This window comes from Nanorana parkeri, unplaced genomic scaffold (genome assembly GCF_000935625.1).
Source record: "Nanorana parkeri isolate BGI_ZX_2015 unplaced genomic scaffold, ASM93562v1 scaffold16, whole genome shotgun sequence".
Lineage (NCBI taxonomy): Eukaryota > Metazoa > Chordata > Amphibia > Anura > Dicroglossidae > Nanorana > Nanorana parkeri.
The window spans coordinates 2,936,357-2,953,851 of record NW_017306284.1 but is presented as its reverse complement, the minus strand read 5'-3'; the positions used below and the strand labels follow the sequence as shown (position 1 = coordinate 2,953,851).

Here is a 17,495-nt window from a genome sequence, read left to right as displayed (position 1 = left end):
AAAGCAAGGACACATCCCACACAAAGGCAATCACCGGAAGAATGAAAGAATGACATAAAAAAAATGTTTCACAGCACAGGTTGATGTGCGTCGTGACATTACAATAGCCCTTCAGAAGAGTTATTTAACCCCTTTAGTGCAAGAGGGGACTTACAGTAGACATGGGAAATCTGTGACTCATAAACTGGACAATGTCAGTCCCAGAACATCCTGCTGACTAGCCACATTGGAAGTTTTAGCTCTTCAGCTACACCGATCAGCCATAACATTATAACCACTAAGAGATGAAGTGAATAACATTGATAATCTTGTTACAATGGGACCTGAAAGTGGGTTGAATATATTAGGCAGCAAGTGAACATTTTGTCCCTGAAGGTGATGTGTTGGAAGCAGAATAAAGGATCTGAGCAACATTGACAAGGGCCAAATTGTGATGACTGGACTGGCTCAGAGCAACTTCAAAACTGCAGCTCTTGTGGGATGTTCTCGGTCTGCAGGGGGTCAGGACCTACCAAACGTGGTCCAAGGTAGGAGAACCGGTGAACCAGCAACAGGGTCATGGGCTGCTAAGGTTCACTGATGCAAGTGAGGAGCACAGGAAGCCCCACCTCGCAACTTACAGGATCTGCTTCTAACGGCTTGGTGCCAGATACCACAACATCTCTTCAGAGGCCTAGGGGAGTCCATGCCTCTATGGGTCAGGGATGTTTTGGTGGCAAAAAAGGACCTTCTAAATATTAGGCAGGTGATCATAATGTTGTGGCTGATCAGTTTTCTGTAACTAAGTTTAAGAGGTCATAAAGAGGAGTTTAATATATTTTGGTTTTCTATGGTTTTGTCAAGAAAAGCCATTTTAAAAGGTAAACTCCAGGCAAGCAGCCAACAGACATTTTCAATTTATATAAAGTATGTGAACTGGTGTTTTCCTTGCTACAGGATTGTCTTTTCGGCTAGCCTCACGATACAGCCTCTACTGAACATATATTGTACATTTGTTGCTTTTATTGATTTTAATGAACATATAGCTGCATTAATTGGTGTTTCGACATCTGCCTGGAGTTTAGCTTTTAGGTTGTGTAGGATGTCTGAAGCAGTGGAAAAGTGACAAAGGCTTGTGCCCTGTCACACTTGAGATACAGTCGCTGAAAACAACCTGCAAGCAACAGGATCAATGTACAGGGGAGAGAAATACTCACCTGCTTGCATGGAAGTTGTCCCTGCACTTTTTGCTGTCTGAGGCCGGGGGTTGCATGGTCCTGCCAAGTTCACTGACGTCACTAGTTGCCAGGATCTGGGCAGGATGCCAGCCAGAGTGTCCTGCTCAGCTCCTGGCAACCAGTGACACCAGTTAGAATGTCACAGGTTGCTAAGAACTCTTAGCAACCTGGGACGCTCTGGCCCACTTGACCCATTGAGATGCTGGCTGAGGCAACTGCCTCCGGCTGCCACATTATAGGGATGACCCTGTTCTATGGTATTGGTTCCTAGCCAGATGAGCAAGATTTTAATAAGTTGATGGGCAGTGACATTTGGCAACGTTTCTGTCAGCTAGGAGTGACACTAATGATGCAAGAATTTCCTCTGCTCTTTTGAGCAATCCTGTCACTGGTTATAACCCACCAGCAACAGGGCAGCTAAAAAGTATCATAAGTGTGCCATGGCCCTTAGCAAAATATTAGGGAGCAAAAACCTGTCCTTGTTTTAATTGTACCTTATATTTTTTCTGTTAAAGGCTAAAATACGTGGGTTTCTAGCTATACACTTGCTGATCTGATGCTGTTTGAAGGACTCATTGAACCATACAAGAACTGTTCCTTCTGTTTGCAGTAAAAGACAATGTCCTGTAGAATTGCATCAGCTTGTTCAGTAACTTGCACACTGCTTAAGCTGTACAGCTGAAATCACAGTGTTAAAGAGTTATAGCAAAACACCAATGTACACTTGCACAGTCAGGGGGTACCCTGCCCAGGTTTCTCTGGATTAGTGTAGTCTCAACCTTTTTTCAGTCACAGTACCCTTTAAAATTATGAAAAATCTTGAGGCACCGCCCCTAAAATGTAAAAATCATAATTTAAACGTGTAAAAACTGACTTGTGACCGCTCTAAAATCCCTTTAAGACCATTATCCCAGATATGGGCCTGGTATGGATTTGAAGGGAGGATTCCACACAAAACAGTGGTTCCCCCTTTACACCAGAATCCCTCCTTCAAATCTGGATCCTCCTCACATCAGAGACCCCTTTCATATCAGAGTCCTTCCCTTTCACATCAGAGTTTTCACTTCACTTCAGGAGGCCCCTTCACATCAGAATCCCCCCCCTTACATCAGAAGCCCCCCCCCCTCCCCACTTTCACATCAAGAGCCTTCTTCACATTAGAAGCCCCCCCCCCTCCCCACTTTCACATCAAGAGCCTTCTTCACATTAGAAGCCCCCCCCCCTCCCCACTTTCACATCAAGAGCCTTCTTCACATTAGAAGCCCCCACCCCCTTCACATCGCAAATACTCATCACATCAGAAGTCCCCCTTCAAATCAGAAGCCCCCCTTTCCCATCAGAATCTTCAATTCATATCAGAGTCCCTGCCTTTCTCATCAGAGTTTTCCCTTCACATCAGGAGCCCCCTTCACATCAGAAACCTGGTTGAGAAAGGTTTATCTAGATCATGCATCTCCAGGATCAACCACAGCTTATATATTGGATGTAGTTAACCTGCAGATGCAAGACTTGGATGAAAGAGGACCATCCAAGAGGAATCACTGCTGGGCAACCACAAAGATTTATTAGAATGTTGAAAAATGATTGTGTATGATAACGAGCCCTTCAAATACTTGACTGTTGCCAATATTGAGCCATGTCTGGTCATCCCCACCATGCACCCAGCCTATAGGTGTACCTATAAGGTATAGACAATTGACGAGTACATGGGCTAAACCCAGTATTTAAAGTACAGAGATATCTACCTGGATATCAAACAGCAAGGAAAGAAGATCCATGTGTTTGATGGCGACATTGGTGCAATTATGTGTTTGTTGTACAATCACTTTTTTTGTCTTTCTAGGGTATACACGCTTATATTTTCTTTGTTCCACCTGCGGGCTGAATAAGGCAAATATAACAGATTCCTCCATCAACGCTTGTGAGCATTGATGGACGAATCCCCTGCTGCTTGCATTGTATTCTGACAGTGGCCGGCCCGAATGGAGCTAGCAGCTGGAATTTCATTAAGGTCAAATTTAGGCATCACCATGGATGTCCAAATTTGTTGAAGATTAGATTGCCCAAAGTCAAAAAGTACTGTTGGTTGGTTTGATCTAAGGCCAGCTTAAGGGACAGATTTGTGGGGGAGTATACCGAAGATCTGTGCATGTGTAGCCAGTAATAAAGAGAATTTCATCAGAAAAGGCAAGTAAACAGATGGGGTGGAGGGTAAATTGTGCTAAAAAGTTAGCTTAGGTGAGCGGGGGGGGGAGTTTAGCTTAATTGGGTGGTTTCATTAAAGGTGGAGCTGTACTTTAGGCAATGTAAAAAAGGGAATAAATATTTATAGGTAAATAATATACCGCAGTCAGTAAGGATAGGTACAGGGGTAGAACAATAAAAGTGGCCTGTGAGGGCATATCACTATAATGTGACTTTGTAGATAATAAATTCTCTTCTTAAATCACCATGGGGAAAATGGAAATATGATTACTTATATTATTGGTCCCTATAGACTCGACTTGTGAACTACTGATGTTGACTTTCATCGTTAATGCAAAGGCAACATGTCTAGACAGGTCCATCTTGAAGTGACTTCTGCATTACCCTTCCCCCAACCTTCTCTTAGACTTAGAACTCTTATAAGCACATGACGGTTTGAGAGTTGCAGATAGGAGGTGTTACGATGAGTTTCCTGTATGCAGAAACATTTGGCTTAGCATCTAGCGATTCAAGGTTGCCACTTATTGCATGCAGAATCCAAGCCATTGAAAAACACACAGCCACTTACAGGAGTAGTAAAATCACAACACAAAGCTCTCCTTTTCAACCCTTGAAACCAAAAAGGCAACAAAATCAAAAATAAATATAGTAAAAACATAAAACGACTTGCACCACTCTTTTGGTTATCAGGCAAGTGTTATAAGACACGGTAAAGCAGAATATATAAATAAGATTTATTAAAGGAAGAAGTCTCAGATGCTTTATGTTTTTCATATTGATAGCATAATTCTGAGTATCATCCTTCGCTCACTGAAGGATGCTCTACACTAGAAAGATCTATAATAGCCTATTAATATGCAGCGTGCCACAGGTTGTCTATGATTGTAGACATATCCTGTCATACTCCCATCTTCTCATTGCCAATGAAGGCTTTTGCTTCAAGGCCTATTTTCCTGTCTTAGCAGCAGTAAATATGCTTGCAGAAGAGCCCAAAACACTTCTGTAAAATAATGTGTTAATTCTTTGCAGAATCTCTTCTCCCAATGGCTTTCAGCCCTTCAAAGAAAGTGCTCAAACGATTCCTAAAGTGTCCCTCTGGGGTTCCTCTGATCGGCACTAATTGACGCAGTTCTCTGTAATGCGCCCGTCGGCATCCATCTGCCTTATGTTTTTTGATAAGTTGATTGTCACTTCTTTCTTAGGGATTCGTTTGCTGTCCCTTTTGGCCTGCAGAAAAGAATAACATGGTTTTATAATCAGCCAGACTGGAGATAATACATGCATTACATGCATAATAGACTGCAGAACACAGGCAGAATGTTGGCTTAGTGGCTAGAATTCTGGCATTGCAGTATGGGAGCAATGACTTCAACTGGTAGTTTATGATGGGCAGGTGTATAAGAAGAAACTTGGACTGTGGGTATAGTGCAGAAATGATACAGGATGGAGGGTTTATTATGTAAAATTGAAATCAAGGCAAACAACTAAACACACAGATGAAATACATAGCTATATGGAAGCTGTCCTATATCTGCCAATTCTTAGTTTTGCCACATGGCACAGTAAATAAGGTTGACACCACTTTCTATCTTACAATTAGAGAATATACTGCTGAGACTCCCCCGCCCCCAGACAGTTGACTAGCCATTGAAGGGACAGCAGAAGACAAATGAGGTCATCTCTCTGCTCATAAGCTTTCTTCTATCAGCTTGTTCCTTGTCAGATAATCTGCATGAGCACACTTGATTGGCATCTAGTGCTCCCCTTTCCTCTTCCGTTGCGAGTGTTACTTTACAGCAGAATAAATTATTCTGATACCGAGTCAAATTCAGGTACTTACATTATTTTCATTTTAAAAAATTACATATTTACATAGTAGACATGGTTGAAAGACACAGGTCCATCAAATTGAACCTCTGTGTGTGAGTTTATGTGTCTGATCCAGAGGAAGGCAAAAACCCCCGAAAAAGCATAGGCCAATTTTCTGTAAGAGGGTTAAAAAAAAATCCTTCCTGATCCCATACTGGCGATCGGATAAATGCCTGGACCAATCTGCCATTGACTTTAAGAATTCCCATATACTGACTGAGAAAGGTATCATTGACTGGACTGGAACATTTATCAACACAGCTAATACCACTTCCACATTTTAACTGCTCTAGCAGTAAAGAACTTGTTTCTTAGTTAAACATTTTCACCCAAACTTAAATAGTCACCATGTATCTTCTTCAGGTACCTGAAAAGGTTAGTACAGTTTATATAGAAACCTTTGATACATGTATACATTGTGATCCTAATTAGGTAATAAAATTAAATCTTTGTAATTGTTTCTCATAACTGAGGTCCTCCAAACCCTAATTAATGTAGTTGCCCTTTTCAGAACTCTTTCTAGTTCAAGGACATCGTTTCTGTGGATTGGCGACCAGAATACATTGAATGATTTATTAATAAATACAGAGCTGCAATATGTCTTTTATAGCCTGAAGTTCAGCTAGCATGTTCAGAGGTATTAAATAAAAAATATAATATGCAGTAATGAGATTTTAAAGGGTCAATCAACCTCAACGGTTTAGCTTATATGTGGAAACCTAGTGGACTGAATCATCCACTTGTCTCTCTGAGACTCCAGCAAGATCTCCCTTCCATGAATCCTGTTTTTTTATTGACCTAATTGGAATCTCATTGCAACATGGAAGGGGTATCTACACCACTTCTGCTCCATTCTACATACTAGGTTCACACCATTTTCCGGACCAGATCTGGACCAGATGTGGAACGCAGTACATTGCATTTTGCCGTGTTTTTACTGCGGTTTTGCCCCCCCCCCCAAAATGATTTCCAGTGCATATGTATGCGTTTTTGATGTGTTTTTATGTGTTCTAGGGCATTCCAGGCCAGACAAAATGAGACGTGTAGTATTTTTCTGGTCTGGTCTGGAATGTACTGCGCTGGTGTGAACAGAGGCCAGAAATAGCATAGGGATACATTAGGATGCATTTTGGGTCCGGAAACAATCTGGTCTGGTCTGGAGATGATTCGGACATGGTGTGAATGGACCCTTAAATACACTAAATCTCCATCAGGAAGAGTGGAATCCACTCATTTTACCACAGCAGCTGTGCAGACCTGGTAACTTAATTGTGGAGTTCTAACCATCCCTGAGAAATTGGTATGGGCCTTGCATGAAAATGTACAGTCCCCTTACCTTGCACCTTTCTGCCATCTATAAAATCTACAGCTGAAAGCAATAATAAAAAACATAAGAAAAAAATAAAACATAACTTACAATCGGCTTGGAGCACGCTCACGTTGATTAGAGTGACATCACTAGGTGGGATCCTTGAAAAGCTGGGCATTAAATCCCAGAAAAATGCACTCTTGTACAGTACTAGCTTTTATGTAAGCTTATCTTCCATTAAGGCGTGGGGGCTGCAAGGTAAGGGGACTGGACATTTTCATGCAAGGCTTGTTTTCATTTTCCACCACCTAACAAGAACTGAAACAGCAATTTTAGCTACACTGACATTTTAATCTTCTGTTTATGCGTTTAGAAAGCTAGTAATTAAGCTCACAATGGATTGTCCTATGATGTTTACTGCCTAAATACAGGCAAAATGTTCAAATTCGGCACCAGCAAAGAATTTCTAGTTTGTTTGTATCTAGCATGTATACAAACTCACATTTGCTGTGTTGAATAATCCCTAATGCTTCTCCAATTCAGTAGTGATTCCATAGGCATGTATGGATTATTTTGATAAACTGATTATACATATACTGTATACAGTGTGCACATATACACAGTATATATGCATACTGAGTTCTCAAAACTATTAACTGTGACTAGAATTGTCATGTTCTTACTGAAGTCTTTGGGTAATGTCCGGACACACAAAAAAAGATCAGAAGGGCCCCTGATGGAGTAAAAAACCTGAAATAAGTTCCAAATATTTTCCACTGCATTAAAAAAAACATTTGAGTTGAAATTGGGCTTTATGTTTACCTCTAGTGATTATTTTTAAAAATATGCTAAAGCACTGAATTTCCAAAACCTAGCCCCTCCCAACATTTCTCTTACTGATAGTAGGATTGCCTTTCACAGTGTTGGGCCAATAAATAGATGCATGAGACAGAAGGGTAGAGTCAGAGCCAGTAGACTGAAATGCTGGTTGGTTCTTGGATATTCAGGGTGTCAGGGCCAATATATCAAGGGAAGATGCTGCATGCTGACACTTGAAGCTGCCTACTATTCATTTTGAAATAAAAATGCCCACAGATTTGCTTTAGTGAAACTACATGAATCTCTGTAGGTGAATAGGTGAATAGAAAAGAAAAGAAATGGAGACGAATTGGGGTGCTCTTGAACACACCTCCTCATCTTATTTGAAGCCCAGTACTTGGTGAGCATTTATTGGTCTTATTTTCAAGTCTTTAGCATCTACATGGATTTCTGTACAGCATGATTGCTGCCTGTTGAGTCTTTTCTGTACATTCACCAACATAATAAAATAACTAATATCCAATGAAGTCAATGCTGTCCCAAAATGTGCCATTGGAGCCCACAAAAGCAGATAATTGTGGCCTGCAGTCAGCATGTTCTTCCCAATGCCTAGTAGCTGTTTCTAGAATATTTTCACACACAGAAAATTGCCACATTATAGATATGAGATGATCATACACATGAGAAGATCATTGCCATATCATAGATATGAGATGATCATAGACATGAGAAGATCATTGCCATATCATAGATATGATATGATCATAGACATGAGAAGATCATTGCCATAACATAGATAAGAGATGACCATAGACATGAGATGATCATTGCCATACCATAGATATGAGATGATCATAGACATGAGAAGATCATTGCCATACCACCGATATGAGATGATCATAGACATGAGAAGATCATTGCCATATCATAGATAAGAGATGATCATAGACATGGGAAGATCATTGCCATATCATAGATATGAGATGATCATAGACATGAGAAGATCATTGCCATATCATAGATAAGAAATGATCATAGACATGAGAGGATAATTGCCATACCATAGATAAGAGATGATCATAGATATGAGAAGATCATTGCCATATCATAGATAAGAGATGATCATAGATATGAGAAGATCATTGCCATATCATAGATAAGAGATGATCGTAGACATGAGAAGATCATTGCTATACCTTAGATAAGAGATGATCATAGATATGAGAAGATCATTGCCATATCATAGATAAGAGATGATCGTAGACATGAGAAGATCATTGCTATACCTTAGATAAGAGATGATCATAGATATGAGAAGATCATTGCCATATCATAGATAAGAGATGATCGTAGACATGAGAAGATCATTGCTATACCTTAGATAAGAGATGATCATAGATATGAGAAGATCATTGCCATATCATAGATAAGAGATGATCGTAGACATGAGAAGATCATTGCTATACCTTAGATAAGAGATGATCATAGACATGAGATGATCATTGTCATACCATAGATAAGAGATGATCGTAGACATGAGAAGATCAATGCCATAGCATAGATATGAGAGGATCATGGACATGAGAAGATCATTGCTATACCTTAGATAAGAGATGATCATAGACATGAGAAGATCATTGCTTTGATAAAGGAGTTATTGTATGTCTCTGGGCATTCTGTGACCTCTGCAGACACCCCCTTGCTGATTAAAGCTTAATCTCCCCTGCTGTGCTATTTTATTCTAACAACCAATGCCTGCAGCTGTCAGAGTACCTCAATCAGCTGCAGTCACTGTTCGGTTGCCAGTTTTCGGCCTGGCTCCTTTGACAAAAGTTAATTGAAAAACTGACTTTTGTTGATCAGAGTAGTGCCAACAGAGCAACCCACCACTCACATTATGGCAAGCAGTCAGCAGGACTCAGGGGAAGAAACAATCATTTAGGATGTTTATTTAAGCTAACCATTATTGCTCTGACAAAAACATGAATACTTGGGTGATATGCCATGCATGTTGGAATGATCAATAATTGAGTAGACAGAATTTCTAGCTGCTTTATCATGTCTAAGAGCACAATACCTAGTTAATTGTAACTTCAAAGCTCATGACTTTGGATAAGAGCTTTGGCGACTAAAATAGGTTATCTTACTGCTAATGGACTGTGTTTGAAGAAAATTACTATAACCAATATAATTATGTTAATTTCAGTGGAAATGCAGAACTTGACACATACTGGACCGGATGCAGGCTCTGCTTGGTTATAAAATCATACAAGCTCATTAAATAGACATTATCATAAAAGCACAATTTTCCATATTTTTCTCACATGCTGCAATATAGAGACCAGTTCCAGATACGTGTCTCATACCAATTTAGCGTCTGTCACCCTTTGGTTGGCAGAGCGTGAAATTAAGTATGAAACACTGAACCTGGAGATAATTTCATGGAAAAGTGCACGTTTCCTAATTAATTAGGGTGAAATGTGTCAAGGAACAGGCTTTCAAAATGTTCATTAATTGCCATATTCGGGGAATGTATGTTTTGGCTGAACTGAGTACATAAAGTCTGATGCAGAGAATGAAGGGCTAATTTTCACTTTCTTTATGGAACAGATCAAAGTTAAAGGATTTATTCAAAGAAAAGCATGTGATTTTTTTTCTTCCCAATACTGGTGCACTGGTGCATGGAGAGGTTCTCCATGTAAGAGTTATAGTGTATATACCGATAAAAGGGATTTACAACTTTCGTGGGAAATCCCATTCGGGCTCTTAAATTAGAGCTGCAGGATCTTGGTTGTAAGGGGAACTGTTACCATGAATGCCCATTAGATAGTTTCAGAATATACAGCAGTGCTTTCCCTAAGAACAAGTCTCAGCATTCCTGATTTCAGATAAGGGCTTAGACTTTAAAAAATCTTAAATTTAGCTTTAAAATGTATGTATACTGTAGTCAAAAACCTTTTTTTAAGGAACGTTCTGAAAACAATTGTTCTTTTCGAATGAAAGTCTACTGGTGTATGGCCAACTTAAATCTACTTGCTGCATTCAGAATGTAAACTAAATATAATCCCCCTATATAATGGCTGGAACAAGCAAGTGGGCAGGGCTGGACATTTTATTTTTTTCCAATGCTTGGCTTTAAAGTGTCATTAAAGGATAAAAAATGTTTAAAGCAGGTTGTTTTAAAAAAAAACTGTTTGCCTATATCTATTGCTTGATAGCAGTAGATATAGGCAAACAAACGGGGAGGGTTTAGAACCCCTTTAAAGCTACCTGCACAGTTTGTGTATGAAAGGAACATTGTAGACTTCAAACACTGGAGTGATAATAAGAGAACTGGTAGGCTGAGCAGCGGTACCTCTGTAGTCCTGCAGACACTCTTCTGTTTCTGAGACTTTGTTCCTGTGGAGTAGACGGTCGGTTTTCCACATTGCGTTCCTGAACTAGTTTTTTTAAGCCCTTCTTTGCTAGTAGATGAAACCGTAACACACGTTTGGGTGGACTTTCCATCTTCCAAAATTCCTGTAGAGAAAGATAAGTTGAAGAATGAGAAAACAGAATGGTACACTGCACCGATGATGGCCTAATATCTTGAAACAGCTGTATGGAGTTTGGAATAAATGGCTTTAGAATATTAGGCTAAATTTGCACTATGCCACCAGAGGTTTTGAATATGCATTTGGCTCTTGGGTTGTAAAGGAATGACTTGCATGGCTCCACCTACCGTCCTAAAAAAGAACAGAAAAATCCTCTTACTTTTGGGATATGTGGTTGAATGTGACATTCTGTTTTGCCTTCTGTTTTAAAAATTCTCCACTGTTCAGCCTTATGTATGAAAGTGCAGGTAATTATGTTCTAGACTTTGCATACATAGGGCTGGAGTCAGAACTCCTGGTCTGCATACTCATTCCATGTCAGTGACTCAAAAAGTACTAGGCAAAGACCAGCATGGCAGCCTGGCAACTAACATTTTCAGAAGGTGAGGTTAGCAATAACAGTGTAGGTTTTAACTCTATGTTTCCTTTGAAAGCTAGACTCTGGACACACTGAGACCTCACATGTGCAAACAGTATGACTTTGGAATTATGAAGATGGTCCACTGGCATTACGGCTATGTCTGGAAGAAAAACAGGAGCCGCAGACATCTTTTCTGTGTCTGTTTTTTTCAAGACTTATAGGAAACCTGTACTGTGAGAAATATGGAGCGTTCCACTGATGACCTCCTTCAGAAAAGGCTGTCCATGACTTCAATATTTTTTGAGTCACTGACCATAGAAGTTGAGGTCTGGATGGCCAGAGTGAGGTCAGCATTCTTATGCCCCTTGCCCACAGGAATCAAATTATGTACATTCAAGTGTGTTTGGAGCCAATTCCTAAACCCACCTGGAAGCATGTAATAGCAGCCTTCATACTCCATATAGATTTGCTGAAACTTTCAAGTGGTTTGGACTTTATCACCTTCAGGATGAACCTGTTGATATATATCTGGGGAAAGCACACTTCTAAAGGGCTGCGTAATGCCTGTAGAGCTGTAAGTGTTTATCTTCTTACTCTAGAAAGTGCATGCATTCCACTTGACATGTTCAGTATATCTAAGGGCACTATGTAAGAAGAGTTAGTCATTCTGATATTGAATCTAAACAATTTCTGGGGCGAGAAATGAAAAAAACACAGCCAAAACTCATAATGAAAGGTTTTTTTCCCAAGGTCAAACAGTCAACAAGCTCCTCTAGCAAGACAGTAAATATCTAATTAGTTAGAGACAGCAAAGTGCACCTTTTCAAACCTCTCTCTTCACTGGAGAGAAGAGCAAAAAATGTTGCTTAAAGTAAACCGTTCACAAAATTGGGCAATTCAAACACATCATATGATGGTAATGGTGACAGTGGTGATCTTCAAAGAAGAGAATAAGTGGGCAGCACAGTGGCATAGTGGTTAGCCCTTCTGCCTTGCAGCACTGGGGTTCCTCGGCTCAAATCCCAGTCACCTCACTATCTGCAAGGAGTTTGCATGTCCTCCCTGTGCTTGCGTGGGTTTCCTCTGGGTACCCCAGTTTCCTCCCACACTCCAAAGACATGCTGGTAGATTAATTGGCTCTTCTCTAAGTTGGTCCTCTATGTATGCATGTGAGATAGGGACCTTAGATTGTAAGCTCCTTGAGAGTAGGGACTGATGTGAATGTGCAACTATGTAAAGCGCTGCATAAATTGTCGGCGCTATAGTGTATAATGTCGGCAGAGGAGAAATCCGTTAAGATCAGGATTGGTCTCATCTGAAGGAAGGAATATCACAGCTACAAACAGTGTGAGGAAGGAGTTTTACCCTATAAGAAGGGCTTTGAGACCCAAGGGTCTGAACACAGAGGTGAGAGGCTTATCACTGGTGTTTTTTAGGGGCACTTCAGCAAAAAATACACAAGAAATTACAAGAGTGGGCAGAGTGACGCACAACACTTTTTTTTTCTTCTTTTTTTTTGAGAGCTGCCTGCTTTTAATGAATTTATGAACACTTTGTTTCAAATTATGTGTTTTATACACTGACACAGGACGTTTGCTACTTTATTAGTCATTTGGAGTTTTTTTAGATTATCACCTTGTGATTCACACAAACAGTTGACTAGAAGATTTAATTTTGAAAATATTTGAAAAATATGATATATATTTTGTTTCTTTTTCCTCTCACAGTAGTATTGTTCACTATAATATTTGGTTTTTGCACATATTATTTGTTTACTTGTTGGGTGATAGCGCCGCTTCACATATTTGAATGATATATAAATACCTGTAATAAATAAATAAGTACCGTATTTTTCGCTCCATAAGACGCACTTTTTTTCCCCCAAAAGGAGAGGGAAAATGTGCCTGCGTCTTATGGAGCGAATACCTATAACCCGACGCCCGGGACATGCAGTTTCGGGCGCCGGGCGATTAGTTTCTTTTTGTACATTCAGCCCTGCTCCTGACAAGCAGAGCTGAATGTACAGTGGGAGCCGCTGTTCGTTTAATACAAGCGATCTAAGTAGATCCCTTGTATTAAATCGAGCGGCATCGGCATTCGTGTCCACCCCCCACCGAGGTTTTCTGGGTCCCCCGTTCCTCTGGGGGACCGTGACCCGTCACGATCCCCCATAGGAGCTCACCATAGAGCCCGTTGAGCAGACGAAGAACGACGTTCTTTGTCGGCTCTGTGTGATTACTGAGACAGCGCCACCTGTCTCAGCAGTCACTAACTGCAGCTTATGTGACAGAATTTCTGTCATAGAATTTCTGTCACAGAAGCCATGTGTCCTATCGTCCGGAGCGTCTTATAGACCGCAAAATACGGTAGATCTAAAAATACAGGCAGCTATTATGTGCATCGCTCCCACCTGTCCCTCATTTGAAACCAAATCCCTCTGTCCCTCTTTCCTCCTCAGTTGTCCCTCTATTTGGTCTGATGTACATTATCTAGGGCATTGTACCAAAAATGTTATATTGCACTAAAACCTTAATTTTACCTTTTAATTATATTCATCTTATTACATAGCTTATTTGCTATTTTGAAAAGCCGGTATAAAAGAAAAGTAATGGTGAAAAAATAAAACAATTCTGGGTTTAGCCAATCATTTTTGGCACATAAATTCCTAATGGCTTGCATAACTAGGGATGTGGCAGGGTTGTGTCCATTCCGTGAATACATTGTGCTGAAAGGTGTCCCTCTCTCTCATCTGAGAAAGTATGCAAATGTAGACTTTGATTGCAGATGCTGACCATTGCCCCCAAAAACTCTTTTCTAAGGTCTCCTTACCAGTCAAGTGAGGCTACCCATAACATTAAGGGCACATTCACACAACAGCCTGTTGATTGGACAATGCAAAGCAAGATCGCACTGATGAACCGTCATCACTCTGCTTTCTCCTCATGTCAGAATATTTAATGTCATCACATGTGCACTGCAGCTGAGGCTGATTTGCTCCTAGTGTTCCCCTCCCTGTGCAAGGGGTGACAGGAGGCTAATATTAAGACAGATTTAGGTACTTACGTGAGCTGCATTTGAAAATAATATTTTTTTTATATACAGTATACAAAACTGCAATTTTCCTAGCTTTTTATACACTAGCTGGCCAAACAAAAACCTCACATACTCTAATAATTTGTTGGGCTTCCTTTAGCTTTATTATGGCATGCATGTGCCGTGGCATCGTTTCCATAAACTTATGCAATGTCACAAAAAAAGTTTTCCATCCAGAGTGGCATTAATTTTTCACCAAGATCTTGTAGTGATGATGGGAGAGTTGGACCTCTGTGTTAAGTCTTCTCCAGCACATACCAAAGATTCTCAATGGGGTTAAGGTCTGGTCTCTGTAGTGGCCAATCCATGTGTGAAAATTATGTCTCATGCTACCTGAACCAATCTTTTACAATGTGATGAATCCTGGCATTGTCCTGTTGGAATATGCCCAATGTGCCATCAGGGAAGAAAAAATCCATTGATGGAAAAACCTGGTCATTCAGTATATTCCGGTACTCAGCTTTAATGAACATGAATTTGTTTTAAGAAAAAAACAAAAGCTCTGTATCACAAGGGACCATTAAAAACTATTGTGTCCCTTAAGCTGTGCTGGTTATTTTATTTGATATGCCCAATTATACTGGAAACATATCACTGAATACTGTATAAAGATGGTCAGAGAGTTAATTCTCTGTCAACAGTCTCTTTTTAATGAGAGAAGATGTATCACAATGGGGAATTCAGGGATTATCATAAAGAAGACATACAAAATGGAAAAAATTGACAGCAGATTCTTTGAAGATTACACTAATACATGCCATGAGGTGACATCTTCTCAGTCTTTCCTTGGGCTGAATGCCTTTACACAAAAGCCTATGTTAGTTTGTTAGTAAAAGAGGAAATTGGGTGGCGGAGTTGTATCGACTGTGTTTTGCATACTGCCAAATGTGAGCACAGCAGAATGCTCTAAACAAGGTTACTACAGCTGCCACTCACGATGACCACCTGCCAAGTATCCCTCACCATAAAGGGAATCTGTCAAGAAAAATGTGAGAGCTGCCATTGCTTCACTACTTAGTAAATCAATGACCCACTACAATCATGTATATATCAGGTGTCAGGCTCTAAGCGCTCCCCTTCCTCTCCTATTATGAGTGCTACTGTGCAAGGGATGACAGGAGGCTAATATTAGGACAGATTCAGGTTGCGTTAGCTGCATTTGAAAAGAAAATGTTGTTTATTCATACTCTCTGCAACCTAGCTCCCCCTGCTCCCACCTTTCAGCAGTGACTCAGCTAACCCTGCTAGAAATGACTTTACTCATCCTGCTCCTTCTCCCAGTGACTCAGCTCACCCTACTCCCTCCCAGCAGTTAGTCAGCTCACTCTATTTACCCTGCCAGCTCACTCTATTCCTCCTGCTGCCAACAGTGACTCAGCTCACCCTGCTCCCCCCTCCTAGAATTGACCTATCCCATCCTGCTTCCTTCTCCCACCTGTGGCTCAGCTCACCCTGCTCCCACCCAGCAATAAAAACAGAGCAAGAGCTCTGGGAGAGGGGAACAGGTTGAGCTGAGTTGTTGAGAGATATGACTTGAACAACTTTAATGCTTCCGCTGAGTTAAGGATATATATAAAAAAAAATCTAGCCAGTGCCCCCAGTATATACACAATCAGTGAACATGTATTCTTGGAAAATACAGGTGCACATATGTCTGCACACTCTGGTATCTTACACAGTTGTTCAGCAATCAGACATCCACCTCCAATAATCTAAACTTCCTTTGTATGTCTATGGACACCATTAGGACAGAAAAATAAAGAGAAACACGTCTCTCAGCAAATTGAACGTCATTCATTCTTGTTGGTGTACAGCTTCATAACACATAACTGGTCACTGCTCCTGAAATTACATTGAGTACAAAACCCAACCAATCAATATTCCAGTCTCAGAGTTCATATCCTCCCTGAACCCTTCTGGGCAATGAATTATCAACTTCGACATTCTTAAACAATTCAAACCTTCCTTTCACTTTGGGGCTGAAAATCCCCTGTTACACAGCAGAAAGCTCTATCTAGTACTAGAAGTTCAGACAGTAATTAGATTTCAGCTAAAATGTATGCTATGGTGAAGGCTTATTTACCCATGTGAGTTCTCCGTATGTGTGGGAGGCGGAATGGGAAGCCATGCAGTGCCCTCTCCATGTGGAATGAAATGTGTTTTAGAAGCCAGAGAATATAGAATGTCAATGTACTTCTCATCAACACCACTGCATTAAGTGCAGACATGTAATCTAATTTTTTCTTTGTGAATTGCTATGCATCATCGTAAATAAAAAATGAATTTTTGTGTAATTTACAATTGCTACATGATTATATTTGTAAAGTATTAACGTCATACTTGTAGCTGAGCTATCGGAGAACATTTTTTTTTATTAAATGGAAAGACTGGAAATGTGTTTCTCAGTATCAAAATAATTTTTAGTCAATCACCATCAATCATTAATGTGTGTAAGACTTTCACTTAAGAGTCAAGCTCATGACTAAGGTAGAATAGATGTCCTCAATCATTTCTAATATAGACCACTAGGACCACCACCCAGTCCCTGTAAAGTAATAAAGAGATCACACTCCAATATGGCTTTACATTGGCCTTAGCAGACCTTTTGTTAAATAATTAAATATGAAAATAACTCTATAATCAAACTTCAACATCAGCAAGAATCAGAAACAAGGTTGCAGGCCTTTGAGGGCCACACCTTTTTCTGAATCTTTTCTCTGCGGCAGTACTAAAAACATGTCAGGCCCCCAGCCGCAACACTCCGCCTCGGGGACAACCACCAACTGACGGCAGCCACTTCCAATATCCAAATTTAGTGCTCACCAGCTTACACACCATGAATAGAGGGCACCATACCAAGACATATCCCTTGACATTAACCACCAGCACCTAATTTTTACAGCCCCCAAAGAACCCAATCGCCGCTTAACAACAAAAATGTACATAGTGCAAACTATGAAAAAAAGGGGGGTGGGCAGGAAGTCCGCTGCTTATCCATCAGTCACCAACTGATGAAGAGTGAACCCCCA

At 40.4% G+C, this 17,495-nt stretch overlaps 1 protein-coding gene across 1 annotated transcript in view; it reads right to left on the bottom strand.

Annotated features, from left to right (window-relative positions):
* Positions 1 to 4,412: 4,412 nt before the first annotated feature.
* Positions 4,413 to 17,495, bottom strand: part of BAALC (brain and acute leukemia, cytoplasmic) — a 49,310-nt gene continuing 36,227 nt past the window's right edge. The window contains exons 2-3 of the mRNA XM_018559196.1: positions 10,775 to 10,938; positions 4,413 to 4,649 (exon numbers count right to left, since the gene is read on the bottom strand). Coding sequence (XP_018414698.1) covers positions 4,539 to 4,649; positions 10,775 to 10,938 — 275 coding nt within the window. The 3' untranslated portion in view covers positions 4,413 to 4,538. The remainder of the gene's footprint in view (positions 4,650 to 10,774; positions 10,939 to 17,495) is intronic.